Source organism: Toxotes jaculatrix, chromosome 12 (assembly GCF_017976425.1).
Source record: "Toxotes jaculatrix isolate fToxJac2 chromosome 12, fToxJac2.pri, whole genome shotgun sequence".
Classification (NCBI taxonomy): Eukaryota; Metazoa; Chordata; class Actinopteri; family Toxotidae; genus Toxotes; species Toxotes jaculatrix.
Genome location: NC_054405.1, coordinates 13,120,083 through 13,139,326, shown reverse-complemented (window position 1 = coordinate 13,139,326; position 19,244 = coordinate 13,120,083). Strand labels below are relative to the sequence as shown.

The 19,244-nt window shown below is 39.7% G+C and overlaps 3 protein-coding genes across 6 annotated transcripts; 2 read left to right on the top strand and 1 right to left on the bottom strand.

The window, feature by feature from the left end:
• Nucleotides 1–789: 789 nt before the first annotated feature.
• brd8a (bromodomain containing 8a) lies at nucleotides 790–11,506 on the bottom strand. Of its 3 annotated transcripts, XM_041052393.1 has the most exons (20): nucleotides 11,130–11,506; nucleotides 10,620–10,716; nucleotides 10,116–10,185; nucleotides 9,929–9,978; nucleotides 9,707–9,829; nucleotides 9,506–9,586; nucleotides 9,311–9,375; nucleotides 8,995–9,137; nucleotides 8,263–8,451; nucleotides 7,255–7,345; nucleotides 6,669–6,818; nucleotides 6,165–6,271; nucleotides 5,467–5,947; nucleotides 5,316–5,359; nucleotides 4,946–5,202; nucleotides 4,672–4,764; nucleotides 4,488–4,556; nucleotides 4,106–4,388; nucleotides 2,620–2,664; nucleotides 790–2,334 (listed from the first exon to the last, which is right to left on the bottom strand). In XM_041052393.1, the coding sequence occupies exons 1-20, from the start codon at nucleotides 11,170–11,172 to the stop codon at nucleotides 2,275–2,277; spliced, it is 2,541 nt and encodes an 846-aa protein (XP_040908327.1). In that variant the 5' UTR covers nucleotides 11,173–11,506; the 3' UTR covers nucleotides 790–2,274. The 3 variants fall into 3 exon arrangements, with proteins under 3 accessions (XP_040908327.1, XP_040908329.1, XP_040908328.1); XM_041052395.1 differs by lacking the exon at nucleotides 2,620–2,664 and having other exon boundaries at nucleotides 4,056–4,388; XM_041052394.1 differs by lacking the exon at nucleotides 2,620–2,664.
• Nucleotides 9,006–15,042, top strand: gng8 (guanine nucleotide binding protein (G protein), gamma 8). 2 transcript variants are annotated; one of them, XM_041052396.1, is made up of 3 exons: nucleotides 9,006–9,019; nucleotides 14,558–14,642; nucleotides 14,901–15,042. In XM_041052396.1, the coding sequence occupies exons 1-3, from the start codon at nucleotides 9,006–9,008 to the stop codon at nucleotides 15,027–15,029; spliced, it is 228 nt and encodes a 75-aa protein (XP_040908330.1). In that variant the 3' UTR covers nucleotides 15,030–15,042. The 2 variants fall into 2 exon arrangements, with proteins under 2 accessions (XP_040908330.1, XP_040908331.1); XM_041052397.1 differs by lacking the exon at nucleotides 9,006–9,019 and having other exon boundaries at nucleotides 14,547–14,642.
• Nucleotides 15,043–15,678: 636 nt separating this feature from the next.
• Nucleotides 15,679–19,106, top strand: tmem45b (transmembrane protein 45B). Its single transcript, XM_041051819.1, has 6 exons — nucleotides 15,679–15,806; nucleotides 17,020–17,217; nucleotides 17,307–17,519; nucleotides 17,623–17,807; nucleotides 18,109–18,251; nucleotides 18,826–19,106. Exons 2-6 carry the CDS (start codon nucleotides 17,028–17,030, stop codon nucleotides 18,935–18,937), a joined length of 843 nt encoding a protein of 280 aa, XP_040907753.1. The 5' UTR covers nucleotides 15,679–15,806; nucleotides 17,020–17,027; the 3' UTR covers nucleotides 18,938–19,106.
• The last annotated feature ends 138 nt before the right edge of the window (nucleotides 19,107–19,244 follow it).

The window sequence follows — 19,244 nt, the reverse complement described above, 5'->3', positions numbered from 1 at the left end:
GTCAGTGACTCCCTGAAGTCTTCAACCATCCTCTGGTGATGCTCTCCCAGACCGTCACTGCAGCCACCCTCAGCTCTTGCTTCTCATGGGGTCTCTTTGTCTTTAGTCTGGTCTAGCAGGTTGAATGTCACTCAGCCAAGAGATAGGTGGATTTTTGTTTTATCAGTCCATAGAAGTTTGTTTGTTTCACAACTCTACCAGTATCTTCTTGTGTGGGTTTGCAAACTGCAGCTTGACCTTTCTGGTTTTGAGGCTTATAGTAGGGGTTTGTATCCTGTGGTGAATCCTTTGCATTTATGGTCATGAAGTCTTTTCTCGGATCTTTGACAAGGAAATGTTCACCTTCATCCTGGAGAACATTCTTGACTTGCTGTGAGCACCTGCTTTTTTAAGGCTGCATCCAACTGTTGATTTTGGCGAATTAACTAACCTTTGTTGAGACTCGTTTTGAGACTTTTTATTATCCTCTTCACTTGCATGGGTTACCTCCTTATTCCTCATACTGACTCCAGCTCAATCTAAAACTTGCTAAAACAGTGAAAATGATACACAGCTGCCCATGAAACATTTAGTGGCCTAGCTGTCCATTTACTTGCAGTTTGAGCACTATGTGTTAAAAGGGTTGTATCTCCCACACAGTTCTTTCAATCCTGACGTAAACCTTCTCAAATTAAAGCTGAGACTTGCTACTTTGATGTATTTTCCATTATTTTATTTCAAACTGAATGTGCTGAAGCACAGAGAACAAGAAATGTGTAACTGTCTACATACTTAGAATTTGAACGGCAGAGAAACTTTTGTTTATCCTTACACTTTGCAAAGACATTGGAAGTGGTCATAGTGAAAACATGAACACAATGTATTTGCATGTTCAACAGAAATGAGTGAGGACAAAGTGGTAGCTGACAACAGCAACAATGAGGCATCATCAGGTAGCATCCTGTAAACAAGTTGGCTCTGGCTCAATAAAAACTACGGATGAGTTTTATTGATCAGGCCAATTTACATAACACTGAACATGACTAAACAAAACCCAATATGAAAAATCCTACACCAGAGTGGAAGCTTCGTGGAAGATGCTACGTCCCCTCTGTGCGTAGACAGCAATATGAAAAAACAGTTCGGACAGTTTATATGAAACACAACAGCGCTCACTTATTCCTCTCGTCACGTAACACTTAACAGCTTCATGCCGCTGCGGCTTAAAAAGATTCTTAAACGCAGTCCTGAGAAAATCTGCAAGCTTCCCCCCTGACATACAGTACATTAAACATCAGTGTCACATATTAAGCAAAGAGGACTTTTATACTTGGAAAAAAAAAAAGGTTATAAAATGTTAAATATTTAAATTTCATCAGGCCATTTTTCACTTTTTTTGCACACACACACACACACACACACACACAAAATTTCAAAAAGCTCTTAAACATCGAAGTTAGGATGCAACAGTTAATAGTGTGTTGTGGGTTGGCACTGCAAACGTAATAAGTTCGGGGCTCTTAATACAGGTTTATTATTTTAACATTTTAAAGTCCACAAAACACATTTTTAACTTGACATTTTTTGTTTTGTTTTGTTTTTTTAAAAACACTGAAAATGATGAGAGTATGGATGGAGGTTCTGTTTCACCGGTGTGTAGAGTGTACCATAGATAAAAGCAATTCATCACAAACATTCGAAAGTTTTTAAAATTTAAAAACTAAAACTAAAAAACAATAAAAAACTCTTATGATTTTATACCATCAATGGAAATGTTTCTGTTTGAAATTAGTATGTGTGCCCCATTATCATTAACTTTTTGGGCTCAGACTATCAGACTAGAATCAGACTCTTTGGCCTCTGGTTTCATATATGATCAAAATCAATAGAAATCAATCACTAATCAGGAGTTCAACCAGGTTGGTTTAATTTCAGGCCATTTTTAGGCTATGAGTAACTTTTATCTTCATTTATACAACCTGATGAAATCCAGAGCAGGCTAAGTCTAAGTGATCTGCAGCTACGTCTATGGAAGGTTTGACCTAGTCTTTCTGAACGTCCCATTGTAATCTGGGATTATACAGTATGTAATCCATGTCTGCATGGCTGTCTCAGAAGAAATGAGCTTCTCCACATTACAGTCTACCCATTTAATCTAGAGTGCAAATAAAGGTTACACTGCACAATATGCAGAGTGAGAATCTGTGCAACTGACAGAGAATAAGCTCAGTCTTGCGGTACCACACCTTTCACTACAACCTGGGGACACTGTGGGGCAAAATTTTCACACTGTATTCATTTCTTCATCTTGAGGTCAGCTTCTATGGCACAACGGCGCCCTCTGGTGCCTCCATCCTACAAAGAGAGGAAAAGGACAACCTATTAGATCACATTTAGGCCACTTAAAATATGTGACTGAACTGATGCCAGTGTCTCACTTGACAAACAAGTTGTGCTTCAAGATATGAAGATATTACAGTCACGTATGATGCAGCCGATTATCGTATTTGTTCAGCTCTATCTTAAAATAGTTTTTCTTTGTTTGGATATATACGACGACTGTGGGTTTTATTCTGTTTGCTTCAAGAAAAAAAGACAAGAGAGACAGAAAGCTTTGAAGGCTGCAGGATGGGTACTTACAAAAAGAGAAAGGAGGAAGGCAGGAGAAGACATGGAGACAGTGTCCTGTAAGAGGAACATGACGCACATCAAAGCTGTGACTCAAGTGCATTGAGTATCTCAAGAGGAAGCAAAAATAATGCCAAGGAAGATGCGACACAGTGTGGTCAGCACATGGAAAGGATGTAGTGAGCTTTAAGAGAACTACTATTAGAGCACATTTCTTCCATAAATTGGTAGATTGCCATGTGGCCGTTTTCGTTTACTGTCTAACGCCTTGCTGCACTGCAATTGCACTACTTAACCACACGTTATATTTTAAGGAACATGCCAGCACGTTTAGCTCTTTATCTACATACATCATATACTACAGACATATATTCTTGTCAACCATTTTTCAAAGCATAGCATTAAGTTTTACAATCATTTCCTACCTTTCAGCTAACTACTGGTTTTTGTTTACATCACTACATTCAGATAGGTCATTTGACATCAAAATAGCCAACCTAGTACTCACGTAACAAACACTCACCAACAAGGGCCATGGGCTTGTGAACAAAAAAAAAAAAACAACTCAGCAACCCTGGCTGACTAATTGGAAAAAAAACTTTATTTCACCAACGCGTTTCGGCACAGAGCCTGCATCAGCGTGGTTTACAGAATGTGTGAAAACTCAAAAATATTCAGTCATCCTTATTCTGATTTGTCAGTAACATTATTGTGGTATGGTAACGTAGGTGTTTTGAAAATGCATATTTGTTTCTGTTTTCAAGATCTAGCACAAATCTCCAACATCAGCATTAGCAGTTCTTCACGTAGTCACATTATCATGCAAAAATAATACATTGGGAAATAAATAAATAAATAAATAAATAAATAAATAAAGGTGACTAAATATTAAATGCGAATCATTACGCCAATTACCTAATTTTCATACTGTTGTGAAATTAATCAAAAAGTGTAGCTTTCTTGAAGGTAGAATATGAATGTAAACACTGTATGCTTTGGTAAATAGTTGTCAGTGATGTTCTTTACATTATTGCATTATTACATTAACACCTACCATTTCCCAAAGCATAACATAACGTTTTGAAATAGATTTCTTGGTTTCCAGTAACCCTCTGGCTGAAAGTGGTTTTAAATACACACAGAGCTCTGCTGTCTTCATACAGTAACGCCTTCAAAGATAAACTGACGTTCAAAACTAAAGTCGGCCTTGCATGAAAAAAGTTGACTTCTGACAAAAAGATTTTCACTGTGACTGTTTATATAGCAAACAGAGGTTTCAAATCTTAGTGCCAAATCTTTGGTAGGTTTCGACTCTTTTCATTTCATTCAAAACCAATGGCTGACTGACAGGATATCATTCAAAAAACTAATGTCATGCTTTGGAAAATGGCCAGGAGATCTAGTTTAGCATCACTTTCTTCTACCTTAAAGTCAGCCTGTTGTCTCACCCTTGTCTCTTCTTCTGTACTCTGCTTTTGTCAAAATTCTAGTGAAGCACCTTGTCAGTAGAGTCCTGTTTGCGTGTGCTCTCACGGCCCCTCAGACTCTTGGCGCTGATACCAGACTCTGAAGTCTCCATGATGAGCTGGGTAGCTAGAAACTGCTGGATCTGCTCCAGGACATCGCGCTGCATCTCCAGAGCCATGTGGTACACATCGTGATCCAGGCTGTTGTACATGACAGCGTTCTGAAACATCAGCATAATGTCCCTCTGGAACTCGGCGGTGGTCCGTATCAAACCGGTCTCAATGTTCTTTTTTATGGTGGCCAGGTCCATGGGCCTGTAGAAGAGAAGAGCAAAGACGGGGTCAGAGTGATGAAAAGACATATAAAAAGAAACCATTATAAAAATGATCACAGCAAAAATATCCTGTGCTTACCTGTGAACAATACTGTGATATCCAGGTGCAATTTCATCTGTTACTGGCTGCAGGAATACATTTGCATACCTACAAAAGGTTTGCATAAAGGTTTCAATGATGATACAAAAAAATAAAAAAACTGAAAATATATGAGAGGCTGAGCATCAGTGGCTAGTGTTACTGTTACAAGTAACATCCTGACCTGTGATTGGCCGCTGCACGCCACACCAGCATAATGGCTTTCTTCCAGATCTTGTGAGCCTGTAGCGCTTCCAGGTCCTCACTGCACACAGAACTGCACAATAACAGTATGTAAGGAGGAAGGCAGTACAAAGAGAAAGGTCATCAGGAAAGTATTTTCAAGCAGAAATAAAGAGAAATAAAAAACAATCTGCACACACAACATCCACAACCCACAAGTGACAGTTTGTTTCCTTGCTATGCGTGCCTGTGTGTTGTTGTGATGTTTCACTCACAACTGCGATGAGGCAGGGCTGCTTGGGATGGAGTCTGCGGTTGTGTGGAGCTGCAGAGACGAGGAAGCCGTGTGGAGGCTGTATCCGTCCTCACTCTCACTGGCCGCAGGTTCTAGCTCCATCTCGCCGTCCGGCTCTGATGTGAATTCCTCCTCTTCTCCACACGCTTCTGGCCCATTGACCTCACTGTCCACTTTAGTCCCTGAGGCATTCTCTCCTCGCCTGACACTTATTCCATTCTCCTCAGCCCTCGTCTCCTGCAGAGATGGAGATGAATGCAGAGACATTCAAATAAAGCTTAGAGTGCAGGGGGATTTAAGGACAGCAATTACAAGCATTATGTTTGCTCTGTCCTCGTTGGGTGCTGTACCTTGGGATGCCTTTCTGTCAGTGGGCTGTCTCTTAATGTGGCATCTGGTAAGATAGAGATAAATAAGAAGGAAATTGTTATGCAAAATGCATAATTGCATGCAAACATGTTATGAATCAAGTGAAAAATATTTATGCATGGTTGTGCATACCTCCATGGGATTTATTAGGTCTTTGCTGGGCCCACTTCCCACTCTTGCATTTTGTGGCAACATCCAATGAAATTTGGCTTTTCTGGTGCACCGCCTCTCCAGTCTCTCGCATTGCCTCAGGCCGTGGAGGTGCTACGGTGTGGCAGTGCTCCAAACTATTTGAGCTGCATGAGGTTGAGGAGGTGGGAGGAACGCTCCTTAGTCCCATGGGGAATGCTGCAAGACAGTTATCTTGACTGTTGCACAGGGAGGAGAGTGAAGCTGAAGTCTCATCCTGAACTTTTAAAACTTCTGTCTTTCCCTCCAGGCTACAGTGAAGAGATGAGGACTGCGGGACCACCGTGGGCACTGTGGGGTGGGACTCGTGGGGCTGGAAAGGTCCGGTTTCCCAGGCACCAGACAGAGAATGGCCGTTCTCCTCACACAGGGACAGTGCAGCCTCGACTGCAGCAGCATCCAAAGCCTCTGCTGCCTCATCTGCCTGCAGAAGAAGAGATATGACTCTGTATCTCAAAGAAAATCTGAAGTATGGGTCCTATTTTGTACCCAAATCTTAGCTGGTGAGTAAACTGTTGATGAAAATACCCAGACTGTATAAGAATTTGGTTTTCATTTAACCTCAAACTATTGTCATAAATGCTTTACTTTATCCCACAACTGTGCAGTGAACATATATAGTACTTCTCGCCCTTTTGCACCTTGTCTTCAATGATGGCGATAATGTCCCCCACTGTCTTCAGGTCCAGCTCATCTCCCATGTAGGACACAGTCACATCCTCCTCACTGAGCCCTGACACCTTGTCCTCTGCAGAGACAGACAGAACCATTGCATCCACCTCTGCATACATACAACAACCAACAGTTTTAAACTAGCAACAGTAGCAGTTTGTAAAAGTATTCCCACATTGGGAATATTTGTAAAATATTAATTGCGTTTTGTACCACTTTTCTGACATTGCACAGTAATTTGATCGTTAAATTTGTGTAATTAATCCTTCATTTTTCTTTTGCAACTCAATGAATTAAGTTACCAATCATAGCCAAAGTATTATATTACATATTTGCTAGTTTTAGAGGAAATGGTCAAAAAACAGAGGCTCTGAAATTCTGCAGATATAAAGAAGGTGGCATTAAGGATGCAGAGAGGTTCAGCCTGTGGATTGAGTGCTGAGCGGTTTGGTTACGGGTCAAAGTGGACAGACCTGTACTTGCTGAAGCAGTAGAGACAATGGGAAGAGGTGTGGCAGTACAGAGGGGAGCACTGGAGGCTGAGTCTGCACTGACCATGAAACCTAACGAGCCAGAAAACTGGGTGGGACCTGCCTCCAAGAGACGAGACAACATCGGAGCACCTGCCATGTAAACGTTCACACACACAAACATTAACACACATAATGGAGGCTTTCAGCTAACAATGTATGAGCAAACAGCTTGGACAATTGTGGCATGCTTATATAGAAAGCATACATACATTTAGGATTCAAGGATTAAATTAACAAATATAAAACATGTTACAACAATAAAGATGTGTGTTCAACCCTCCTGAACTTTTTTTGTGCCAAAGGAGATTCTACTAAACATTGTCTTCACGGGAATAAAATCATATGCAATCAATTATTCCGTGAGACATTTGTTTGCAATTTGACAGGAAATTTCTGCTGATTAGTATCAAGGAAACAAACTGTCCACACTGTGATTCAGCGGTGTAAACCAATAAAGCACGAAGGACTCAAATGGGGCGAGTACATTTTATGAGTCACGAATACAAATCAAGCGCAGCCTCTGTACCTGTTGCCTGAGAGAGAGGTTGACTAGGCGGAACCAGCTGCAAGTCATGTGCTCCGGTCATATTACCAGTGGACATGTCACCCTCTCCAATCTATAAACACATAAAAGCATGTCAAATATTTTACATGTATTTTGTCTGTTTTCTTGCACATAAAGTGTATATCAAGTATTATAATTTATCCTCCAGCCTCCATTTAAAAAAGGTGTTAAATCTGAAATTTTGTTACTGATTCACACAGTGATCCATTATGTCAAAGCGAATTTTTGTATGTACATAACATAATTTTAATAATAATGCAAATCTCAAGTGAAATGTCTAAATGCTGTGTTATTTCTACAATTGACTGGAATCCTTGTGTGTACATTTACAGTAGATGGCCCTACAGACAGCACTGCAAGTCAGAACAGAAACATTTCCAGAGGAATGTCAGAAAGCAAAGATCTAGTAAAGGATAAACCTATTCTGACATGCTGGGATTTCACAAGAGCACAGAAGGTTTCATTAAACAGAAAAGGGAAAAAAAAAACATGAAGCAAGCCAGACAATTCAGGAGGTAAATGTCCAGCAACAATTCAAGAAGAACCTTGGTCAAAGACTGACTGAATGACAGCTCCTTGGCTGCAGAGGAACAAATCAACAAGCAAAAACCAACACAGTTATTGGCGTATTAACTTGCTTCCTGACTGAATGCACAATTTCAGTGGCATGGCAACAACTTTCCAAATACAGGAAACTTTTTAAGGATAGGCTTCAGAGTACATATGACCACAAGCAGAAGTAATAACAGGAGAACTGCCAAGCATATTCATAACACTGCGCTGACTACAAACAGAAATATGAATGACCTTGTGTAGCACAGCCTAAGACAACTACTGAACCCCAGACAGGAGTTAACTTAAGACAGCTGCACATATGTGCACACGAAGATGAGATACCACTTCAGACTTGAACATTTTAATGACAGAACTTGGCGCTGTTGGCATCATGCACAAGTTCTCTCAACATACCAGTCTGGAATTTGAGGCCAAGATACTGCCTTTTTTCAGCAACTCTGACAGGAGTGGAGATGGCGGTGGAGTAGCTTTCTGGCCCAGGAGTTTCTTTTGGGTGGGGTCATCCAGAAGTGACCCGTGGCTGACGTCATCATTACCAAGTCCAGACTCAGTAAATGTCATTAACCTGGCTGATCCTGAAGCCTAGATACAGAAAGATGGAAATGTGATATTCATAGTCATATTTGCCATTCCGATCCAGGACTGCTTTCATGGATCAACCTGTAATGAACTCTGTTAAGTGTCCCTAATGTGTCTCTGTCTCTAATGTGTTTCTGAATGGTCATGGCCATTTCCTCAGGGGAAACATATTAGATCCCTTTCTAATTAAGTTTTATTGTAATTCTGCTTTTATGCTTATAGCAGTTCAAACAAGTTACTTTCAACAGTTAAAATTTAGTGTGCGGGGTCTTTTACACATTACAAAGTGGAGAGAGCACAAGGTCTCTGGTTTTTACAATAACAAGAAAATTGCAAATTACTTAAGCAAATTCTAACATGACCATCTCAGAGAGGAAAACTGATTGGTCTGCAGTAATACTAACAGACTTACAGATTCCTAACATGAGCATCTCACCTACCAAAAATACTATCAATTTCTTGTTTTGAAACATTGCCCCAATAGGAGGTGTGATTACTGAAAAATAGGGCAGACCTTTTAATACCCCTGAACTTTCAGATACTTACATTCTTTGTGGATGCAAGATCCAGTGTCAAGCTCTCGAGTGGGTCACCTGGTGAGAACTCCTGGCTTGGGGAGCTACAGCCTGAGGGCGAATGCATGGTGACACCGGGTACTCGCTTATGTGTGCTCTTTGCCACCTGTCTGGCTGGAGGAGTGAAGGGGCAGCAAAGAGAGGATTTTCTTATCAGTCACACAAAGGCTGACACTCATCCTAGTGGTTTTCCAGATGTAAACATATTCAATATGGAGCATCAATGAAAACATAATTCTATATTGATGTTTTCCTCTGAAAAAACACTTTAAAAGTGAAGGAGATACCCTGATATGCAGCATCTGTGTTTCTTCTTTTAAACTCTGCTTCCTCCTCCTCCTGTTTCTTCTTCCTGACAGACACAGATAATTTAATTTTTCTAATTATTAAAGAGTGTCTAATGTCTAACCTTTACAAACAGAAACATAAATGAAATGTATCTCTGCATAAACAGGTCAAATATAAAGTTTGCTGATTCTTACTGCAGAATTTCTTCCCATAAGTCTTCTAGTTTGGAATCTAGATGTCCTGCTTGAATCAGTTCAGCCTCTCTCTTCAGCTTCCTGTGATAACACCATCAAGTCAACCAATCTCATTTATGCAGTTTATAATACATCTACTATGTTTTTTTGTCTTCACAATGGTGATGATGCATCCACGCTGTAAAAGCTATGCTTGTGTACCTGTGCTTCTCCTGTGTTTCTTTGATCAACTTTTTTAGCTCATCAATCCTCTCCGCTGTCAGCCTGCGTACTATCACATCCTCCACCGTCTCCACCACTTCACCTTTCTCACCACGTTTCCTCCTGAAGTTAACAAATGTGTCGTTAGTTTAAGACACCGTTTTCTTGCCATATATTTTTAGTGCCAAATAGTATAAAGTTATGTAATATATTTTAGCTCACTTTGGGGCTTCTGTTGTTTCCAGGAGCTCCGAGTACTTGGAAGCACAGTGCTGCGAGGAGCCAAAGGAGAATTGAGAACAAGAACAGCTTTGTGACAGGACAAAATAATAATGTGGCAAACCTGCTGCAGGGATCATGATTTCGGTCCCTGCGTTCTGCAGTACAGAGAGATTGGCTTTTGTCCTACCTTTTGAGAGAACCAGTCAGGTGGTCGCCCAGGTTCTGCAAATGGTTTGATGGCTCGACTGACAGATACCCTGTTTAGATGAAGAAATGTTGTAAGATGACCCAAGATGAAATAGACATTAAATACTTAAAGCCCACAGCAGGCTGCTGTACTATAGTCTTAAAGACATTTTCTATTCTCATGCTAAATTCTTCTAAATCTATTTTGTCAGTTTATGTGTTATTGATATTATTATTTAAGGCTTTTAGTTGTAAATGTAAGCACAATTAAAGGCTGCATGCACTGGGCAACATCATGGATAGTGTGCCAGTCCATTGTGAGGTGACCACAAATATACTCTTCTCAGACTGTACCATGTAACTTCTGACAATTGTTCAAACTACAAATGGCTGCAAATGACCATAGCACAGACCTATGACACATACAATTTTGCACACAATAAAGAATAATTGGCACCAGCTTTAGACAGAAGTGGCAAAATAAATGGGGGAAAAAATGCACTACCAGTTCTGGTCTCCACTCTTCATGACAGATGTGGCCAAACACAGCTTCTCCCTCACTGACCATGGCTCTGGTGGTCCAATGACAAGCAGCTTGTGTTCTGCAGATGTGGTGGAAAAGGGACACATATTTTTAATACTTTCACAAAGCCTATTTGTCATGCATGCTCAACTGATTGCCCGCTACCGTTCTCAGTCCTGGTATCGACAGGATTGATAATCTCTTGAGCTTGGCTTCAGTTATTCTGCCGCTATGCCTGCAATTCTCCACGGACACAAAATAAATGCATGGAATCAGCACGCAGACCGCACGTCGTTTATACTGTTGGTGGTAAACAGTAACCACCTACACTAGTGTAAACAGAGCTGTCAACTCGTGATGACAGCCATTAATCCTTGCAGGCTCCCCTGCGGGGAGCGGAGGCTGCCACGCAGGAAGTTACCGACAGTACGACACACTAAGCGCTAACGGATAGCATGTCATGACATTTGCTATGTACACGACGTTACTCACTTCCAACCCCGTTTGCCATCTTCCTGTCATCCCGACATCCCATACATCTTGGTAGATAGAAACCCAGCAATTAATAACGCTGGCGAGATCCGAAAACGATAGCTAGACATACAAATATGGACGTTGACATCAATGAATGTTACGTTAAGGATTGTTGAGCCTTTCGGGTTTTTTTTTTTTCTCACTAGCTAGCACGCCGAATCACCACGTTAAAGTCACAGTCTTATGTGTCTTTGATAACTTAAGGATTTAGAAGCTAGCTCAAATGCTATGACGCTTTCTTTGTTAAGAGTCGCAAAAAAAAGCTTAAATTTCGCCTTAACCCCAGCAATAGTCTAAGCTATCAAGTAACAGCCAGTCGAGGAAATTTAGCTTAATGTAGTCACTAGTTATTCATCATTGTGGCTAGCAGCGAACTGTTCGTACACGCCCACCACCACAGTAACCCTAACCCTAAAGATGGTACAACCCAGGCTGCTGTTCAATATTCTTAACTTGGCTCATTTAGCTTGTTTTGTGAGTTTCGTGCAAATACTGTCCTTTTTTTGTGGCTGCAGAGCAGTTAACACACGTAAAAGAAAAAAAAAGAAGAAGACATTTTTATTTTATTTATTTATAATTATTATTATTGTTATTATTATTAACCTTACAGGCTAAACTGTAAGGAGGACATTTGATGCCACTTTTGTGGTTAGGCTTAAACATAGCTACTGAGTAAGTGTGTTTACCTTACTTGTTTTTCAGAGAACTAAGTTATAATTTATAGCTAGCATTATCACATACCATACACATTCACACAACTGTACATCTGCTGTACAGGTATTAGAAATGCACTATAGCCAGTTGCAATTACATAATATGGAAGATATAAAATGCCAAACACCTTAAACAAAGAAGTAAAATGTCTATGAATGAAACACAAGACACTCTTATAACCATTTTATAATTAATTTACAAACATGTTAAAAGGACATTTATTTTGCTGTTTGTCATTAATAATGAAATTCCTTGTTTTTCATTGTGAAATTACGTTTCCAAGGCACAAAGAATACAAAATGAGGATAACAATATTTCCAGTAACCACGTGTGAATTCCAGTCATATCATGCTGATAAGTCTGTCACACCTTCAGCAGCAGGAGCTACAGACTAGAAAAACTGGTTTGTGACTAGTATGATGGGGCATAAAAACAACCAGGACATCAAGGAGAATCAGGGGCTCTGGGACATTTTGACATGAATAGCTACATGTCTATATTTTCCACTATTTACTGTTTTATGAAACTGATACATTGATAGAAAAAAATGTTTTAAGGCTGTTTTGACTGTACCAGAACAGACGGCAAAATGTTGTTGCATTTGGCCACCTGCTGCATATGATGCTGTACATCAAATGTTGCTAGTCCTGCATTTTTAAGCAGCTGCTGTAGAGGTGCCTGTTCTTTCTTTCTTTTCTTTTTTTGTCTTGATATCCCTCAGTGCAATTTATTTACTTGGTATTTACTGACCAGTATTTACCTGGTTGGGGCAAATAGTATTTTTGGGCCCTTGGCGGCATGGTTGGGTTAGATGAAGCAGCAACTCTTTCTACTCATATGGTCCCGTATCTTCCACAGAGAGAGACCAATTACTACAGGGAAACAAATGTTAATGAGGCACTTGACATTTAACTCCATAACACTGCCACTTTGCACCCTGCTGCTGTGTGGAATTACTGTCGGCTCCACAGGAAAGACTGGCAGCCTTGTAAAGGATAGCTTCAGCATGAGAGAAATAACGTTGTGTGAAAAAACTCACACCTCACAAACTTACTATTGATTATATTGGATGTTATCCAGAGTTCTTGTGTATTTTTTGTAAGAAAGAATTAGGCTCTTAAAGTATGTGTTCGAAGCTTGATAAGACTTTCATTGTTTATACTGTACACACCCCCTTGAAAGACATTAGTATATTACCTGTGACGTGTGCATTTAATGTCACTGCTTACTATTGTTACGTTGTAAATCTACACAATGCTCACACTCCTCACACTTTGATTATAACATCCAGTTAAGCCACATAAAAAATATAGTAATAAACTTCTTATAAACTTCGCTTATTCATTATTTTGTGTTCTCAAGATTAAAACAAGTGCAATGAGCTTACAATGGATGCTATTTATAAAAGCATCTCCAAGTATTAAAGATCTGATGCTTGTCTAAAGATGAATTCCAAATAGGAAAATTAATTACAGTCATGAAAAACAGCCTCACCTATTCTCTCGAGAGATTCTTCATAACAATCTAATGCCTTTTCAAGTTGTAGCAGGGTGCTAGGCAAAAACAGTATCTGTATATTTCATATACTCTTAACTAATCAAAGAAAAGTAGCATTTAGTTTTTTTTTTTTTAAACCATACTAAATATACCATCTCAGAACACAAGCTCCTCTATTATCTCAGGTAAGTGAGGGATGGAGACTCAAGAGATGAAGGTCACACCACATGTTGCCTTTAACTGCTGCACTGAGCCCATCCTGGGGGCAGAACCACAGCTAATTATTTGAAGGAGGGAACCTATTGAAGCCTTCCTCCTCATCTTTGCCATTAATCTCACTTCATTTGTTACTGTAAGTTGGTGTGGAGGACCCTGTTGAAGATAAGCGCATTTTTCATTGCAGGAGCCCAACGGTTGCTGTCGGTCTTGTGGTGAGTGATATTGCGAATTATTATGAGTGACGATAAATTTTGAGACACTGTATATTTATTTTTTTAATTTACATTGTACAGATGCATGGAAACAGCTCATATCAGATTAAATATCTCAACATGCATGTGTGCTGATACTGAAAGCCTGTTTCACAAGTATGAAGTATATGTAGGAATGATTTGTCTTGACGGAGCTGACAAATGAATTTCACATTCTCAGATATTGACAAATAAATAAAACGAGTCTCTGGTTGTTGATAAATGATGCTTATCATTTGCTACCATCCAAGAGGTTCAGCAATCTATGCCAGCAATAGAGGAACATAATAGCAGCAGCGAGAAAGCGTTAATAGCAGCTCTACAGTTAATAACAAATGTACTGTTAAAAGCAACAAGTTAATGTTAGATGTATTTACATTCTCAGTCGGTGGATGTCACCCCCCCCATGCGCCTCCACCCCCATGGGGAAGGCTGCCCTGCCTCCCCTCCCCTCCCCTCCTCCTTTGAGACCCTCCCTGTGCCACTTGCAGCTGAGACCCAGGGAGCAGAATTAACAAGCAAATTGAAACAGACACGATCCACGGCAGAGAGACCTTCAATAATTTGTCACACACTGTATAGTGATGTCTGTAATTTCCTTCTACCCGGTTTCTTTGTTGGTGATGTGCACTCTTATTTCTCTGTCTCATAACTTAACTCTTGACATTTTGTTTCAGGCTGACTGACTTTAGAGGGAAGGGGCAGGATGTCCAACAACATGGCCAAAATAGCAGATGCTCGAAAGACGGTAGAACAGTTGAAACTGGAGGTGAACATAGAGAGGATGATGGTGAGTCAGCACATTATTGAAGCACACAGTCAAGCATATAATGAAATGTTAAGCAAATTTAGATTGATAAATATGGAACATATCCTGTGTTTTACTATGGAGTACAATCAGACCCCTTCAGTCAACTAAAACTGGCTTCATTTCCATAATCAATGTCATCTTTCAAGAGGAAATAAATCAAATCAAGGAAAACAGGGGAGCTTTAAAAATAAATAAACATAATTAACACAGAAACTTTAACACAGCCTTTTTGTGCAGGTATCTAAAGCAGCAGCTGAGCTGATGGCCTACTGTGAAGCTCACGCCAAAGAGGACCCCCTGGTGACACCAGTACCTTCCTCTGAGAACCCATTTCGAGAGAAGAAATTATTCTGTGTAATATTATAACCTTCACATTCACCAGACAAATATCAGTGCATTGACACCTGTAGCTATTTTGATGTGTGAATTCAGTGTCATCTTTAATTGCACAACAAGCACAATAAGAAAACCTTTTGTACAACACTCATTTGCATTTAAGTAGCTCTTTGGTAACTGACTTTACCCGAGGACTGATTATCATTTGAACATGATAATGATGACAATAAAGATTTATTGAAAATGGGTGCAAAGTTCATTTACACAGGCCAGTGCTACTGCCTCTCCTTGTGCACATAGCTTATATATTAACTCCTCAGTAAACCTCAGTTTTCACCAACTTGCTTTAAAACTTCCCAAGGTTTTAAAATAATAATTTTTAAAAAATCTTTGATTATATTTTGGAATAAATGTGTGAGATTGACTAGTTGTAATATATTAAATCAAAAGAAAAAATGCATTTGTTGTTCACACAGAATGAAAAAAAAAACTCTTTTTGCTTAGACTACACTCTTTCCATTGAGGAAAATTAAAAAATTTTTTTAAATTAATCCCAGAATAAACAACATGATCTGCAGCCAGGTATTGTTTTTCTGCCTGAATGTTACTGCTGTTTCCCAGGAGGATGTCCCTTGGTCTCAGAGACCAATGCAAATGATGGGTGGGGCCATGTTGTGATGTCAATACAGGTTAAAGGTGTAGGCAACAGGTGTGAACAGTTTACACAGACCAGAGAGCTCTCGCTCTGACACCTGCCAAGTTTCACAGATTTCTCCTGATCTTCTGAACATTTGGGAATTAAATAAGGTATGTACATTTTTTTAAGCAAACCCTGCATTGTAACTGAGAGTAAAGGCTCATTTTCACATTTAGTATCTGTAGAGGGGACTGTTCTTCAATAGCTAACCTATGCTTTGGATGTAGAAATGACTTGCTGTCAAAGCTTTTTTTAGTAATGTATTTTGTACAAATTACATCTACTTAAATGCCTGTGTCTCTTGGAAATTGATGTAGAAAGTGTGAAAGGAAAAAAACAAATGTGTAGTCACATCAAGTCAAACAGGGCTAGTCAAGAAAAACTTGTCTGACTAAACATGCAGATCCCAAACACACCTGTGCTTCTTGTCCACTGAAACTGAGGGCAAGAGGAAGTTACACATGGTGTTGATTCGGCAATGAACGTGACAAAAAAGGAAAAAAAGAAAACCCCAACAGGCTGCCTTAAGTGAGACCAGGGCTACAAGAGACACGTCTCATTTTAATTCATGAAAATACCTTAGTGGCACCATCATGCTGAAAGCACATAGCGCAGCTTTTCAAAACAGAGAAACAACTTGCTTCAGTGCTCAGGTGGACAACGTGTTCATTTACCAAAGTGCCCTGTCTCATTTGAATTTTCTTTTTGCAAGACAAATGATCGACTTTTGCCTGGATCAGAGGGTAAACTCTACAAACATGCCCTGATCAGATACAATCCAGGATATGGTACCAAGTACCATTTCCATTGTATGGTAGATCTTTGATGCTATTGCATCTCTAGTTAAATATTTAGTTAAATTGATATGAAATTAACCTTACTCATATTAGACAAGATGTTTTGGCTCAAAGTTAACTCGCTCTCATCTTATAAGTGAGGCTTTCATTGGAGAATATTACTCACTATTTTGATTATGCTTATCATACATATTTGGGAAGAGAACACTATACTCATGAAGTGTAAAATTACATTTATCTAGTACTTTGAAATCTAAAAATTTTTACAAACAGACTATAGGCATCCCATGACTGCGACTCTCTTTATTTCCTTTTCCTTTCCTTCAGCTGACCCTTGATGACATGTGCTATCATCCATTACATGGCTCAAAACACCATAAAATAATGCTATCAGCCTGCACTTTAACCTCAGAGTGGAGTCTTTTTACATTCAAAGGAATAAGAGCACTAGGCCAAAATAATAAACACTGTGCTTTTCTCAAATGTATATTATTGATCACTAAGCTATATTTCTATATGTTTTCAGGTCTAGCAATGGCCAACTTTGGAGGACATGCCATTCCTGGCTCCTTTTTCCTGTTCTATGGCTTTTGGCTAACAGTGAAACACATTCTGCAACACTACTGGAGGACAAATCAGCCCAAAGGACGACATAATATGCCACCTGTATTTACCAAAATGGAGTACGCCGAGGGAGGAATCCAAATCTTTGCTTCATTTGTGGGTCAGTTTTCTTCTCAATCCAGCTGCACACTTAAATCCTCCGAACCTCTTCTTCACTCATCTCATTTGTGTCATGTCGTACTGTCACAGGTATTATGGTTGAACAGTTTGTGGTGGATGGGCCCCACGCCCACCTCTATGACAATGAGAACAACTCGTGGGTCAAGCTGATGAACTGGCAGCACAGTACAATGTACCTGTTCTTTGGGATCTGTGGAATAGCACTGGTTGCCAGCACTGCATCCAAACTGGTGCCACTTGGTGTTGACCGCCTTGCCCTCTCCTTGGCTCTTTTTGTTGAAGGTAAGCCGTGTGGATGCTCAGTGTTTTTCCTTTACATCACAGTTATGTCCCTCTGACGTGTATTTGAGCTGTGTTTTCTGTTTGACTCTCCCGTATTATCCAGGGTTTCTGTTCTATTACCATGTGCACAGTCGGCCCCCTCTGGATGCTCACATCCACACCCTGCTGCTGGTGGCTGTGTTTGGTGGATCAGCCAGTACTATGTTGGAGGTGTTTATAAGAGACAACATTATTCTGGAGCTGCTCAGGGCGTGTCTGTTCATCCTGCAGGGCTCATGGTTCTACCAGGTGATTAGCAAAATGAGATGAGGAAAATGTCAAAATGTGCTGAATGTGATTTGTGAATGTGGCCATAAACGTTTCTTGAGCTCTCAGAGCCACAACCATTTGGTACCACACAATCCCAGTGTGCACTCAATACCTAAAAAAAGGGAATTCTTAAAGAACCAAATGATTATTCAGCACCAAATTAGTTTCATCTTGGCCTAATTGCAGATAATTTCTCATCTATTACACTAACCTCAGACCTGTCTCCTTCTCCAACACGATGTTTTCCTGAACACCAATAAATTTACTTTTCAAATTTCAGATTGGATTTGTACTATACCCTTTGAGCGGACCAGAGTGGGACTTGAAACTGCACGACAACATCATGTTTGTCACAATGTGCTTCTGCTGGCATTTAGCTGTCGCCCTGCTTTTAGTCGCCTGCACCTCTTCGGCGGTTTGGTTGTAAGTATCCCATCCTTTACCTATACAAGTTTGAGAACTAAAATCAAAAGTTATCGAATGTGCCATAGCAATAGGTTTACACAGAGGGAAATCGGAATCATATGTATGTGGTATATGTTATCTACTTTTTCACTTTCAGGATACCTACATGACAGAAGTAAACAGAACCTGTTTTTATAAACATTTACTCAAATGAGCCTTTCCTGTAAGCTGCAAAAGAGTTTAATATTTCAGCACATTTTACCCTGTATATTGTGTATTTGTAACTCACTGTGCAGAGGAAATGATGGGTGATCACAGCACTGGGCACAAGTTAAGTTTTTGTCGTCAACATGGTTTTGTTTGTATTCAACATTTCTCACCTGAATGCACCGTTTCGTTAAGGCTTTACTAAACATGTTGAATGAGTGTTTAAAATGTTTACTAGGCCTTAAGGACACTCCTCCTTGTTTTGAAAGCTGTATTGATTACATCAGTTTGCTGTCTTCTTCTTCATCTGTTTTGCTGGTGCATTACTACTCTTTACAGTCCTTTGTTTCTGTTTCCTTAAAAATTTCCTCTCTTGTTCCAATAGCACAGCAAAGCGATTCTCAGGAAGGGGACGGGACATCGAGATTGGAATGCGAAACACATCCTCCAAAACAAGCAGCCAGAAAGCTTTGCTTGAAGAATCAGATGAAGAGTGAATGCTTTCTTACCGTTCTTCAATTTCATTTCATTTTTTATGTTGATGGTCCATGTGTAAGACCATGTCTGCTCTTTGCACACTGTACTTAAAGTTGTTTTTGTAAAAAAAAAAAAAGAAGAAGAAGAGGAAAGAAAGAAATTAAACTCAAATCTATTTAAATACAATCTGTTATTATGGTACCTGAACTGTATGGTTAGGGTGTATGGCCTACTATCAAATAAAATACAACACCTGGTAAGAGTACAAATAATGTATTAACACAAAAAAAGCAGGTCACAACATTCAAATAAATCAGATGTTAAGTC